The 14,955-nt window shown below is 50.2% G+C and overlaps 1 protein-coding gene across 1 annotated transcript in view; it reads left to right on the top strand.

Annotated features, from left to right (window-relative positions):
- Window positions 1-14,955, top strand: part of BSN (bassoon presynaptic cytomatrix protein) — a 105,889-nt gene that overhangs the window by 50,168 nt on the left and 40,766 nt on the right. The window contains exon 2 of the mRNA XM_008571562.1: window positions 9,528-9,936. Coding sequence (XP_008569784.1) covers window positions 9,528-9,936 — 409 coding nt within the window. The remainder of the gene's footprint in view (window positions 1-9,527; window positions 9,937-14,955) is intronic.

Raw genomic sequence — 14,955 nt, 5'->3', positions numbered from 1 at the left:
CAATCTTTACCATTGATCCTTCCCAAACCCAAGACTCCAGGCAGTCACTACCAATTAATTGGGTTAGAGGAAAGTTACCCTTATTTCCCATCCTTGCTCTGGATTCTGGAGACTGCATGGTCCTTCCTGAAAGGAACTAAGACAAATCAGATTGCTCTGAGAGACGTTCTCAACCTAGCAGACCCATTAGGCCTCAGAGCTAGGGAATGAGATCCCCAGGGCTTGCTCTTGTTGCAGTTATGGTCTGCTCCCACTTTGCTCCCAGAGTCCTGGTGGTCTCTCGTCTCATGCTGGCAGCTTCCCCTGGCCTGTGTTTGATGGCAGCAACTCTTGCTCTTACCAGTCTCTTGCCACATTCTCTCCCTTGCTGACTTGCGTGCAGTCTCATCCCAGGCACTTTCCCTCGGCAACAGCAAAGCAGTCAAAGCTCATTCCCTTAAGCATGTTTTCTGCTGACCCAAACCAACTGGCCTGGAACCAGTGGAAGCTTGTTTGGCCACAGGAGGAGCCCCAGTGCCAAACGTCTCTGAGTGGAAAGGATGGGTGGAGGCGGTGGGGACCTGGTCACACCCATGTTTCCTTCACGAGTTTTTTTCTGCTCGGGGATGTGAGTACATGTGTGCCCAAGTGCATCAGTACACACCTGCTGTGGGGGCTGTCACCAGGCTGGCATGGTGCTTTGTCTCTGCCTGGTCAAGGAGGAGCTTGCTCTCTGGGTTACTCTGGGCCTTTTGGGTCTCGGAAAGTTACCATCAGAGTGGGGCCACATCTACAAAAGGGCTGGGAAGTTAGAAAGGGAAGATGTCAGCTTCTTGGGAAGCTCTGCTTTATAGCATGACCCCCCACTCTGTCCAGGAACCCGGGATTTGGCACCTTCCCTTCCCAGCCAGCTGGTCATCCCCTGGCTCCAAGACAGCATCTCAGAGGCTCTGAGCCCGTGGTGCCAGCTTCTTCTCAACCACAGGCTCCTTGTGAGTTCTGTGGCTGAGTGTTATGGAGATCCTCACCTCTGTGCTGTGGCCATCGGCAGAGAACTTTTTTTAAATTCTGCTCCATAGGCACCCAGGAAGCCTGGTGAGGCCAGCCCCTGATGACCTGGAACATCCCTGTTATTGACCTAAGTACACCTTCCATGGGACATAGCTGAAGGCAGGAGAGAATGTGGTCTAGGTAACCAACACAGACTCTTTTAAAGATTGGAAATTGGGAGTTTAAGAATTTCCTCAGCAGTGGCCTCCCTAATAGGGCACATGTGCCAAGGTGTGGGAGGAGAAGGAACAAGGCTGAAAATATGAAAACTCCTATTTACATTTATTTTCTATCTCATCCTTTAAACTTTTCCATTTGGGTAGGTGTGTTTTATCAATAATACTCATATATATGTATGTAATTGGTGGATAAATATTTGTATGTTGGAGATGCACAAACATGTTTTATTGATAGGGGCAACATGATCAAAAAGGCAAGAGGCCACTGTCCTACAGGCTAGGCAGGTCAGAAAAGGCTTTCTCATGTGAAAACTGGAATTTTTTCTAAGCCCAAACTTTACAAATTCTCACATCGATTCCTAGCAGAGGAGCTTCAGGACCCAGGACCTGGACCCTGGCACCTCCCATTCTACAGCCCCTGCTTCTCTGCCTAAATGTGCAGGGACCACTGGGGTGGCCCAGTGGTCCTTCTCAGCATGGGCCTCAAAGGAGAGGGTCCTCCCACAGCGTCTGCCCAGCTGTAATTGCCCACTACAGAAAGGTCAGCCATTAATTATCAAAACCTTGTTTGAAGCTGTGGGGCTCTTCCGGCTGCTCTGACTTAGAGAAACAGTTTCCTTAAGTTCACTCCCTTCCTGGTGAATAAAGGCAGCCATTTATTAACACAAAACATTTCTCTTTCAAATGTTCAACTGGAGGCGGTTGGGGCATGCTCTAGACTGCTGCTCTATGGAGCCCAGCCTGGTTTCTCCTCCAGAGGAGCCCACACTGGCTCCATGCCTCCCTGCTTTTCCTTCTAGTCTGCATCAGCCTGAGCAGGCCCTGCCTGAGTGCAGCTACCAGAGTAACTCCAGGCTCCTTCCCACTGATCACCAGGCAGCCACATCTTTCCCTGGTGGCTCTGTCCTCATGGCTGTGCATGGTTTCTGGAGCATCTTTTAGTTACTGGAGCTTGCTGGCCTCATGCTTTTCCTTATGGAGGGAAGCCCAGCTTCTGACCAGTATAGTCTGGATTATTTCTCCCAGTAGTGGTTATGGTATGGGACAGGAGGTCACAGGGGTACGGAGGACTGGTGAGGGAGAGGCTGACTGAATTGGCTCTGTCCCCCTTCCTAGCAGCCTTCCTGTGGCCAGGGGGCTCCTTCCTGCCTTGGCAAACAGCTTTGAGTTAAGTTTGTTTCTCATCAGTTAATCACCCTAAATGTTACAAGGAAGGAAAGCTGATAGAAATCTGGCTATTTCTGTGTCCTCTACCTTTCTTAGCCATCTTAAAAAATATTTATCTCTAAATTTGGCATTTTTAGTCTCCCCAGTGTGGCTTCCAGCCAGTCCTTCATATCTCTGACCTCTCCCTCCTTCTCTACCTGCCTGTCCTCCTGTGTCTTTTCTGCTTTATGGTAGTGTCCCTCTCCCCTCTTGCTCACTTGTCCTTATCCCAGCCCTCTTCAAGTAATAGGGCTTCCCAAGGCTGCTGGGAGGAGCAATGGCTTCAAGGGGCTCACTACTGATAATCCATGTCCACAAGGCCAGGTCTTCCTTGGGGCTGGACTGGGTCCTGCCTGTGGACACCTCTCTCCCCTTTTCCTCAATCCCTCCTTTCTCCTGCCCAGCAGCCATATTTTGGTGGAGACCTTTGTGCCTCTTAAGGAGGGCCTCATGGAAGGATCACCACCTCTTCACTCCCGAAGACCTCAGGCTGTTCTAACCACCCTGGTTCCCTTGAGACTTGTGATAAGGGAGGTGGCACAGACACACATGACCCCTGGAGCTCTGGCCATGGGTGGGCCCTTCTGTTCTGCAGAAGAGGAAACTGGCCCCTCCCAAACTGGACTGGGTTGGAAAAGAGCTTGGGCATTCATGGTGTGTGGCCCTCATGGGTGTACCCTTTTTCTTCTATGACTTCTCAGTCTCCAGGTATTTAGACTCATCATGGCATGTGGCACTGTTGAGTGCTCTTCCTCATGGAAGCTTCTCTGGGGCTCCTAGGGTCATTCTCTTTTGTTCTCCTTTCTGTGACTGCTCTGTTTTTGGCATCTCATGACTTCTCAGTCTCCAGGTATTTAGACTCATCATGGCATGTGGCACTGTTGAGTGCTCTTCCTCATGGAAGCTTCTCTGGGGGCTCCTAGGGTCATTCTCTTTTGTTCTCCTTTCTGTGACTGCTCTGTTTTTGGCATCTCCCCTATTCCTGTAAACACTGGTGCTCCCCACAAAGCTTTCCCGGACCACTTGCTCCCTGGGTGATCTCTATGCCTGAAAATTACCTATGAACTGAACCCTTAACTCTCCAAGGTAAAAATATATGGACATATCTTAATTGAGCCCAAGCTGTGACCCATCTCTTGATGCTCTTGGACACCCCCCTACCAAACATACAAACACACACCTCAATACAACTTGTGATTTTGCTATTTCACTCCTCATTCCCTATCCACTAACTGGCCTCTGTCCCTGGATTCCCCATCTCAATTAAAAGGAACACTCCTCTGGTACAGAGAGAATACCTGCTTTTGTACCCTCCCTTCCTCTCACCCCATGGACTATTCCTAAGCTATTGCCTTACTCTCACTTGTTTCCCTACCTCCACCATCTTCTCCTTGACACAGAAACCAAATACTCCCCTGTTTGAAAATCTTAAAGGCCTTGCTATCCTGGCCCTTCCCATTCTAGCTCTGAGCTGCCCAATTAGTTCAGGTGGTTCAACACACACTATTGCCAGGAGCTGGTCTAGGTGTTGGGAGCAGCAATGACTTACGTCTGCCATGCTTTTCCTGCACAGACACCCAGACCAAGCATACTCTGACATGCCTCTGGACCTTGTGTGTGCTGTTTCCTCTGCCTAGCTTGCCCTTTCACCTCAGGGAGAACAGCTCATCCTTTAAGACCTGTTTTAAATGTCTCCTCATCCTCAAAGACTTTTGAGACTTCTCCCCCCTCCCTCACTGTACAGCAGTATGTCATGCAGTGATTTGTTTGCACGTCTGTCTCTATTCTAGACTAGAGGCTCCCAGAGGATGGGATCCTGGTCTGACTCACTTTAAAAATTATTTTAATTAAGTATTAAATAGATGTTTGTAAAGAATATAAGAATACTTATAAAATATGTATAAGATGTAAAGAATAACAATATGAGAACACCTGTGGACCCACCTCCTGTTGTAAAAGATATGATCCATTTATGCCATCAATACCTATCACAGGGCCTGGAACTAATCCAGGGATCAGTAAATGTTTGTGAATGCCTGAATGCCTGAATGCATGAACATCTGTTGTTAGAGTCATTTTCTCTGTGAGTCTCTCAGCGTTGCTGGGCAAGCTCCAGGTGAAGTGGTCAGAACTGAATGATGTCACTGCCCTAACTTAGCCCTACTTTGAGAGCTCAATATACTGTTCACACATCTTTCTGTTCACTTGGCATATGCTTATTGAGTATCCACTCAATGCCAAGCATTGTGCTGGGTCCTGGGGATACGGTGGGGAACAAAACGTCAGAGATCTCTTCCTAGGAAGCTTCCACTTAAACAGCTCTTCTGAAAAAAGAATACAATAAACCTACATTGTGGTGCTTCCCGTCCCTCTACAACTATATTGTGCTCCCCTAGAAAGGCAGTGTGGGACAGTGGTTAAGGACATGGAATTGTGGTCTGGATATTGAAATCCCAGCTCCACCACTTGCAAATCATGATGGCTTTGCAAGTTACTTAACTTTTATGTGTGGCAGATTTCTTGTCTGTAAAATAGGCAAAATGGATCCTACCCCATGAATTTGCTGTGAGGCTTAAAGGAGTTAATATGTGACAGGTGGCTTGTGGTGAGGGCTCAGTTGACATTATCACCATATTATTAGCAGAGCTTCTATGTGATGTGGCTGGGGGTGTGGCTAGCCGCCAGGGAGGACTCCAGGTATTTTTCCTGTGTTTCTTTCCTGCATGAAGTCAGATCCAGAGAAGGGCTGAGTGCCATGCCAGGCACTTGCCATGTTTCTTCAGCTCTAAAACACTGTTGGGGGCCGAGCCCATGGCGCACTCGGGAGAGTGCGGCGCTGGGAGCGCAGCAGTGCTCCCGCCACACTTGCCATGTTTCTTCAGCTCTAAAACACTGTTGGGGGCCGAGCCCATGGCGCACTCGGGAGAGTGCGGCGCTGGGAGCGCAGCAGCGCTCCCGCCGCGGGTTCGGATCCTATATAGGGATGACCGGTGTGCTCACAGTGCTCACTGGCTGAGCGCGGTGCGGCCGGTCTCAAAAAGGACAAAAAAATAAAAATTAATTAATTAATTAATTTAAAAAATAAAACACTGTTGGGCCACATTTTACTGTTCTGAGTCATGACATGCGTGCAGTCCTTCCATTCAGGAAATACATATTGAGCATCCTGTTTATGCCAGGCACTGTGCTAGTCACTGGGACACAGCTATGAGGAAAGCACTCAGAGGCCCTGCCCACACAGAGGTGCCAGTTTAATGCAGGGATCCCAGAAGATACACGAAAGATACATGATGGGACTCATGGCTGAATCTAACATACACGAAAGCAATAAATATGCTATACACTGGGTCAGAAGATGCCTAGTGCCATGGAAAATAAAGAGGGAGGAAGGATAGAAGCTGCAATTTTTAATAGAATAGTCAGGATAAGTGTCCCTGAAAGGATGCCACCAGAGCAAAGACTTGAGAGGGAGCAAGTGCCAGCAGAAGGAACAGCAAATGCAAATGGCCAGAGGCAGGAGTGCACCTGCTATAAGAGAAGAAGAGTGAGAGAGAGAGAGAGTAGCAGGAAATGGGGCCAGAGGGAAAGCGTGGGGTTTCCTGGGCCATTGTAAGGCCTTTGACTTTTCCTTTAGGAGGGAAAGGAAGCTGTTGGAGGGTTTAAGCAGAGGGAAATGGTCTGACTTGTGCATTTAAAGGATTATCCTGGCTGCATTGAGAGAAGACCTTAGAGGGGCAAGTAGAAGGAGCAAGGCCCCTGCAGTACTGAAACAAGAGGTGACAGTGGCTTGGACCAGTGGAGTGAGGCGGCAGTGGGAGTGGCCAGACTCTGAAGCCAACAAGATTTACTGATGGAATGACATGGGATGAGAAAAGAAGGGAGTCAGAGATGATGACAAGGGAAAGACTAGGAGTACATTTTGGGGGGAGATCAGGGGCTTGGTTTGGACATGTCCAGTTTGAGATGCCTACAAGACATCTCAGTGAAAATGTGGAGTTGGCAGTTAGAAAAGTAAAGACTTCAAGGCAGAGGTCTGGGCCAGAGATAGACACTTGGTTGTTGTCAGTGGGAAATGGGATTTAAAGCCTTGAAACTGGGTGAGTCTTGAGATTCAGGAAAGTGAGTGCTCAAAGAAGCTAATTTATGTAAAGACTGAGCCCTGAGGCCCTCCAATGTAAGAAGTGGGGCTTTGCTGTTGGGAGATGAGGAAGAACCTGCAAAAGTGTAGCTGTAGGTGTAGCCAGGAGGGAGGAGCAAGCCCAGGAGAAGGTGGTGTTCCCTAAGGCAGTGGAGAACTTATTTCAGGGAGGAAGTACTCACCTGGTATCAAGTGCTGCTGATGGTCAAGTGAGATGAGGAATTGAGACTGACTGTTGGATTTGACAGTGTGGAGGCCCCTAGTGACTGTGACCTGAGCAGTTTCTGTGGAAAGATAGGCAACAGCCAGATTGGAGTGGGTTGAGAGGGAGGGAGGAGAGGCAGTGAGCGGTGACAATTCTTTCAAGGAGTTTTGCGGTAAAGAGGAAAGAAGAAACGGGGCAGCTGCTGAAGGGGATAGTGGGTCCAAGTTCTTTTGTTTTTGAGGATGGGAGAAGCATATTTGTAGGGTAATTGAAATGACCCAATTTCAATTACCCTACAGTGTCAAATTAGAGAGGGGGAAACGGATTTGAAGAAGAGGGGAGATATTGTGAAGGTGAGAAGTGGGCCTTGGGAGCAGGAGGCATGCAAACCTTGGGGTCAGAAGTTGTGAGGCCGTGGATGTGCAGGTTCCCCATCAGTGGGTCCCGCTTTTTCAGTGAGATGGCCAGCAGCTCATCAGTGACATGAAGATCATCATGAAGAGACAGAGGGAGGTGTTGGAGGCTTGAATCACAGGAGGACAGGAGAGTACAGAGACCATGACATGTACTGCCATCACTAGGTATCATGACAGCCACTATGTGGTATGTGGACACATATCAGGCCTGTGTGCAGGGCACATTGCCTTGCAGTACAGACTTGGCTGGGTGCGAGAGGCTTTGTTTGTTTATTCACTGTTACCACAGCTGAGTTGAAAGTTAACTTGAAATTTAGATCCCTAATCACCACAGAAAATGTCTCCAGAAAGACTACATTGTCATACAATATTGAATTAAAGTCACTGTCTATACAGAAGATTGCCTGTCACTTATCAGGCAATACAAGTACAGTAGAAATTGCTAAATTTCTCAGAAGGCCTTGCACATCCTGGGGAGGGGCTGCAGCCCATTCACATCTTATAAAGGGCTTTCACTAGCTTCTGATTAGTTTTCAAGGGCTGCTTTTAAACTCCAGCCATAAATTATTTGAGTAAAAAATGAAACTATTAATTTAACCAAGTGAGAAATATTTCTTTAGGATACCTAGAACTTGGTCTGCTGAAAGACCCTAGAAGAGACCAGGTTCCAAGTGTTGGCCAGAGCTGCTGTGGCCACCACCATACTGGGCCTCACAGCTGGTGGCAAAGATGGCCTAGAGGGGTTAGACTCAAACTCCGGTTGTCTTACTGAAGAAGGAAGTGGCAGGTCTGTGACTCGATGGTTAGGTGTATTCTGTTGGTAGTCAATGAAAGGAATGTTTGATGGATATTTCATAGTGTTTCTTTATTCTAAAAGAGTTTTTATTAGACTGAGGATGTGTTCCTCAGAAGGGAGGAAGGACTATAGGTGGGCTCCTCATCTCCCCTCTGAATTGGCCCATCCTAAGATGCCCTACCAGTTGGCTCCTGAATCTTTTTGCCAAGCCAGATGGCCTTCAGATGGGGGCAGCAAACTTAGAATCCTCCCCTGTCAGTCAGACCCTACAAGGACTTGGATCATTGGGGCAGAAGAGGCCAGGGCAGGCTCGTCCACAGGCACTGCATTCGGGCCTCTGAGATGGCCTTCAGATGGGGGCAGCAAACTTAGAATCCTCCCCTGTCAGTCAGACTCTACAAGGACTGGGATCATTGGGGCAGAAGAGGCCAGGGCAGGCTCGTCCACAGGCACTGCATTCGGGCCTCTGCAGTGGCTCTCAGCGATTCTGCCTCCTGGGTCCCAGCATCCACCCAAGTGAATACAGACCAAAGCAAGTATAGAATCTCAAGGAAGCAACATAAAGCATTGCCTTTGGCTTTTTGTGCTCAGCCTCTTTCAAATTGGAAAAGAGGAAAATTGGCAGAAATGAACTTAAGTTGGGTCAAAGGTGAAGGAATATAAAGGGGTTGGATTTTAGCCTGATAGTTTATCTTCACCTATCGAACTACCCAACATGGCTGGCAACTTTGCAACCAGGCCAGGGATGGAGGTGGAGGTCAGACACATCAGACCTTCCACAGTGGTTTCTCAAGAGCTGGTACCCAGAACTCCAACCCCACCCAGCCTTGCACTAGCATAAAAATAACACTTCATTCCATCTTGGTAGACTTAGTCTGGCATCAGGCTTGCTGGTGGGCCATCAGAAGGAAGGTACCTTTGTGTACAGGCAGGCCCCTACTGGAAATGGCATTAAGTAAGCACTGAGGTGCCCCCTGTCCCCAACTGTCTGAATCAGCCTTTGAAGGGGACAAGTCAGTGGGTAACAGACCTGCCAGGGCAGTAGCTCTGAGCTTGGGCTGTGTGTTGGAATCACCTAGGGAGGAAAAAATACTAATGCCAGAGTTCTTTCCCCACAGATCCTGATGAAATTTATCTGGCGTGCAGTCCGGGAGTCATAATTTTGAAAATCACCCTAGGTGTTTCTAATGTGTAGGTTTAGAGCATTGGTACTCAAAAGGTGGTCTGCAGAATTTGCATCACCAAAATTGGCATCACCTTGGAGTTTCCTAAAAATTCACACCCCACCCAGACCTACTTGATCAGAATCTACACTTTATCAGGATGTAAAAGGGGACACTTATAATCCCACTACATGGCCTGGTGCCAAGGGTTCAAGTGGGAAATCCTTGTCAGGGCTCAGCACAGGGCACAGTAAATGGTGGCTGGGATGCTGATCCTGGGCAGGAGAAGGAGGGTGGTGACAGGGCTTGGTGGGGTCACCCAGCTTGGTAGAGACCTCTGTAGGCTGCTTCTCTAAGATGTGTCTCTAACACAGTCATTTTCAATGTCATTTCAGTGTTTCTCGGAGACTGGACCCCAAGGAGTCCCTGGGTAGCCAGAGAGCAGCTTCCCCAACTCCAAAGCAGGCTTCTGCTACTGTTTCCAGCAATGAGAGCCCCCGGGAGACAAAGGCACAGGGCCCAGCAGGCCGGGAAGCTGATGGTCCCCGCAGGACGCTGCAGGTGGACAGCAGGACACAGAGATCAGGGCGGTCCCCCTCGGTGTCACCGGACAGAGGCAGTACCCCCACATCACCCTACTCCGTCCCCCAGATTGCCCCTCTTCCCAGCAGCACCCTGTGTCCCATATGCAAGACCTCGGACCTCACGTCGACCCCCAGCCAGCCAAACTTCAACACCTGTACCCAGTGTCACAACAAGGTCTGCAACCAGTGTGGGTTCAACCCCAATCCTCATCTCACCCAGGTAACCACCCTCTGCGCCGGCTCCCCACCTACCTGCCATCTCATTACCATGCCTCCCACGGTTCCTTTCACCTCTTTCACCAACTCTCTTTTCCTGGTCATTTCCATTGGCCACCAGCATCTCTGTCCTTCTGGAGGAGTGGGAGTGTGTCCTGGCTCCAAGTTGTGGCAGCAAAGAACAAGACCTGCCCCCAGATTTCCTGAGGGATTCCTGGATCCCCTGGAAGCTTGGGCAGGGTCCCAGAGTAGAAGATGCTCCCTTACCTGGTCCAAGTTTGGCCTGGAAAAATGGCCTTGGAGAGAGCCAAAGACAATCTTATAGACAACTTTTCCCAGTGGATGCTCATTTGGAGAGGGTCATGAGCAGCTGGAGGGTCCAGAAGATGGCAGATTTCCATGGCCCAAGGCCTGCTTCTCTCCTTGACAACGGGACCTTGAGGGAGATGCTGGTGAAGGGAGCAAAGTTTTAGGGGAGGCAGAAAACTGCCTTCCAGCTGGGATTTAGGAAGCTTCTGCTCTGGTCTTCAGTTTCAGTTAGCTGGGGGTCTGAGGTGGCAGAGCAGCTATCCATCTCCAGAGAAACAGCCTTGGTGTAAAGTAGAGACCCAAGCTGGGGCCAAGCATTCGCAAAGGGTGACAGTGTCCTACACTCACCAAGAGGCCACTGTAGGACTATTTCCATGAGTTTGGCCTCCTTTTTGCCTTAGCCCCATCCTGCCTTGTTCAGGATGCTTTGAGTTGCTTTGGGATGCCTAGCTAAGCTCTTGGCAGCTCTATTTGGTGACCTGGAGGCTGGGTGCTGCAATGTATTGGCTGAGCTGGGGCCATCCCTTTGAAATGAACTGAGTAGGTTTGCTGGCTTCCTCCCACTTCTCTGGGGTAACCCATATGAGTCTCTGCTTCTCCCCTCAAGGCTTTGCCCTTGGACAGGATGGGGAGTGGCTGACTACAGGCATAGGCATGGCCATCTTTGAGATTATCAGCAGCTGGAGATGTTTGGACCATGTGGGAGGCAGGATGAGCGAGAATAATTCTTCACAGGTCAGGGTCTATATATGCCATGAGGTGCTGTGGGTGTGGGATGTGTGGTTTGTGAGAGGTAAGTGTGAGATTCTGAGGAAGGAGCTGTTGGTGCGGGGAGATGACTCAGTGCATTTGGAGTTGCTCCGGGAGTGTGGGGGCTTCCTGAGGAGGCGTGCACATTCGTGATTATTGCATCTGAGATTAGAAACAGGACCATCCCTGCACTGGTAAGTTAGGTAAGTGTTTGCTGTTCAGTATTTAGAACAGTGCATTTAAGGCCAGGGAAGCTTACCTGTATGTTTCTGACAGGAAGAAGCCAGAAGCACCTGGTCTCACAGGAGCAGGGAGGCTTGGCAGGTGGCCTGTGCCACTGTGGGGCATTCCCTCCTTGTGCTGGCCTCACCCCTCTGGGTTTCAGTCCCCTGAGATATTCACTCAAGCTGTAGCACCTGGACAACTTCAGATGGGGTGGGTGGGGATCAGGGGAAAGCCACACGTAGTGGCATTAGCCTCCTGGTGGGCATCCCAGCCCTCACCATACCACAGCCTTTGCCTCCCGGCTCCCCCAAGCCCAGGACATTTGGTGAGGTGGGAAGGAAGCCAACCTCTGGCTGAGCCTGGAGAAACAACAAAGTAGGAAGACTGTGGAGACATTCAGTCCATCTGCCTCATTGTGCTGGGACAAAACTGAGGCTCAGGGCCAAGAAAAAAGGGGACCTCAAACTTAGTGCAGATTCACAGTGTTTGGTGAAGAGCAGACCTCTCAGCCAAGTATTTCAAGCAAATGCTGGGCACAAATGAAATGGTTCTTTGCTGTGAGATTTCTCAGGGCTTTCGGTGTCCTGAGGGGCAACACGGAGCTCCAAGACAAGCTGTAGTTGGCAGCTTTTCCTAGACTTGCCTTCACAGAATATGCTAGGTACTGCTGTCTTGTAGCAACCAGTTTGGGAAATGCTGACCTGGTCTGTTCTCCAGCTTCATACCTGGTAAATGCTCTTTTCTGCTGGGGTCTCCAGACAGAATCTTTGCCTCTCCAGAGATGCTTTCAGTGGTGTTCCTGTCAAGAAAAAATAACCCTTGGCACATTTTCCTGAGGGATGGCAAAGCATAATTCTCAAACCAGTGCAGTTGCCCTTTGTCACTTTGCTAAGACCAGATTCACCTCCCTGGTCATGCTTCCATGTGATGAGAAAACAAGTCTGCAGGTTTTGCTCACACACCTACTGTTAGATCTGTCCTGGTCAGACTACATCTGTTCTGGCCACCTCTAACCTGACATTATGTTGTCCAAGAAGGCTATTTCTAGGACTGCCCTGGTGTCTCTGGGCTGAGCTCCTAGAGGTTCTGGGTATGTGCAAGGGGCTAATTCTGAATTCAGATGTGTCTGGGTGGCAAGGATCAGAAAGAGTGATCTTTTCTAGGAAATTCAGCTACAGCACTCACTTCCTTTTTCAGTTTCTCATTTCCCAGGAGCGATCTAGTAGAGTAGAAAAGGTTAGGGGTACTGCTAGTCCCAGCACAGATGCACTGTAGACACTGGCCACCGCGGAGCATAATTGGGACTCTGCCTGGGGTGGGGTGTCCCTGGACCCACCAGTATGAAGATACTGAGCAGTGGCTGAGAGCACTGGCAGCCTGGGCCCTGTGTCCTGGGCATGTTGGCAGTTAACATCACTCCTCAGCTTTCTACTAGACAGAGGGAGGGCTGTAGCAGTCCCAGAGAGGGACAGGGCCACACAAGTGACATGGAGGGTTTCAGGGCCTCTCTGAGATTGCTAATAAAGCTGCTCTTGGATCTTTAGAAATGTGACCATGGAAAATGGAATTTTTTTCATGCATATCATGAGTAGAGACTCACTGGCTGGTTTGTAACTGAAGTTGCTACGCAGATTAGGAGTGTGGTAGAACTATTGTGCTGAATGGCTGTAGGAGGACAAATGAGCAGAAAGGAGGGAAAGAACTTGGCACGACTGGGCAGTAGTCACCAAATCTCAGTATTTTTGTTTTTACATCTCATGGCATCTATCATGGTCTTATTCCTTTAGCTGGGTGTTGTAGGAACAGCGGGCCAGGTCTGGAGATGAGAATCACACACAGGTAGAACAGTCAGCCCCACTTGGCCAGAAGCAGAATCTGAAATCTGTAATCACTGTCTTTCTGGCTGGTAGACCCAAGCATCTCCTGTCAGCCCTGGGGCTGCTGGATGGCTACTATACTCACACAGACATGGTGCTCACTGTTCTGCCAATGCCCAGGTTGGCCAACTCGAGGCTATGTAGACAGGAGGAGGTCTGCCCACATACCCCCTGGGTTTCTGACTGCCTGGAACACATTGAGACTACATGGAAATTGGGGGAGAAGCTCAGAACACACTCCCTGTTTGCAGACTAAGAAACTGAGTCTTAGGAAATCTTGGCTTATTCTGGGTTATTCTGGAGCAAAACAGTTAGGGATCCAGAACCAGTGGCTAGGTCCTAGGTCTCCAGTTTTCCCCCAGGGACTCCCAGCCCCATTTGCCCCATCCATAGTCCATTTTTGCTCAGGTTGAGGCTGGTTGAGAACAAACAGGGCTGTCCTACCCACTCTAGTTAGCAGAGGCCATTTCTTCCTGGATTTCTCCAGTCCCAGTAGCTCAGGAAAGGTGAGTAATTTAACCTGTTTGAAACAACAACAAAAGACTGGGTGTTTCCTTTTGGGGTCTGAACATTTTTCACACCACCCACAAGTGACCCTCCCTCTGACAATGCACCGACACTGGGAGGCCAGAGGTGTTAGCTTCTAGTGCCCAGTGATGGGGAGAAGGCAGGAAAATGGTCCCCCTCTTCTCTCCCTAGATGTAGGACAAGTACCATAAACTTCCCGAATATCAGATTTCTCCTAAGGATGGGCCTCAGTGGCTTGGCTGATGCTCCATACCTGCTCAGGCCTGTTAGTTCACCTCTCCTATGTTCAACAACTTACTTCAGGCCTGCCACTCCTTTCTCCACCAGGAGAGAAGCCTTTGTTGCCCCTGTCAGGCTCTATTCTGATAGCTAGGGGCCAGAGACCAGGTGTGGGTATGAGCCCACTGGGTCGAGGATGGAAAGATGAGTTGGGGTGGACAGTGGGGATGGGAGTATGCTGCTGGATAATATGAGCAGTGCCCTGGGGCAGGCATGGCCCACTTCTGCCAGGCTCTCAGAGGCCTCTCTGCCCCACTCAGAGCAGCCCCAGCAGCATGTCCTGGCCCGGAACTCCTCCAGATGCGAGTCTGTCCTCGCCTTGGAACAGCATCACAGAAGCTAGTACTGTGCAGAGGCAGGGCTGACTGCACTCCCCTGCTTCCATCAGATCAGCTGGATCCTCCCAGAGCACCACCTAAAGCAAGGCTGCAACCTGCACCCAGGAGGCCCCCCTCTGCCCCAGTGGGGAGCAGCAGGGATACTACCCCATATGCCCCCCACCTTCCTTGTTCTATCAGAATCACTGATGAGTCCCTCTAAGAAAACTAGAGAAAAGTGAGCATGGTCTTCACTTGCCTGTTCCAAGGTCTGGGCTTTGCTGATACCAAGCCAAGGATGTTTAACCCACTGCACCCCCTACCCCTACCCCAGTGGCAAGCCTTGAGCCCAAGCAGTTACCCGGGGTGGATGGTGTGGAGAAGGGAGGGAGACAACCTAGTGGCTCTGAGCCTCTCCCTCTCCTGCCTGCATCCCACTTCTTTCCAGCAAGGACCAGGGCACCAGATGGCCCTGGGGGCAGTGCTGGGAGCTCAGCACAGATCCCTTGCCCCCTCCCCTCTGGGCTACCTCCTGGCCACACTGCCGCCTGGGCCAGAGAGGAATGAGGAGCAAGTGTTAGAAGCCCAGAAGTGTGGCCGGCCCGGTGGCGCACTGCTACAGTGCGCCGCTTGGGAGCGTGGTGGCACTCCCGCCGAGGGTTCGGATCCCACAAACAGACCGGTTCCCGCCCGCTGGCTGAGGGCGGCTCGGGCGCCAACCCCGGCACTGCGCGTCCC

Source organism: Galeopterus variegatus, unplaced genomic scaffold, assembly GCF_000696425.1.
Source record: "Galeopterus variegatus unplaced genomic scaffold, G_variegatus-3.0.2 Scaffold701, whole genome shotgun sequence".
NCBI lineage: Eukaryota > Metazoa > Chordata > Mammalia > Dermoptera > Cynocephalidae > Galeopterus > Galeopterus variegatus.
This window is presented reverse-complemented; position numbering and strand designations above follow the sequence as displayed.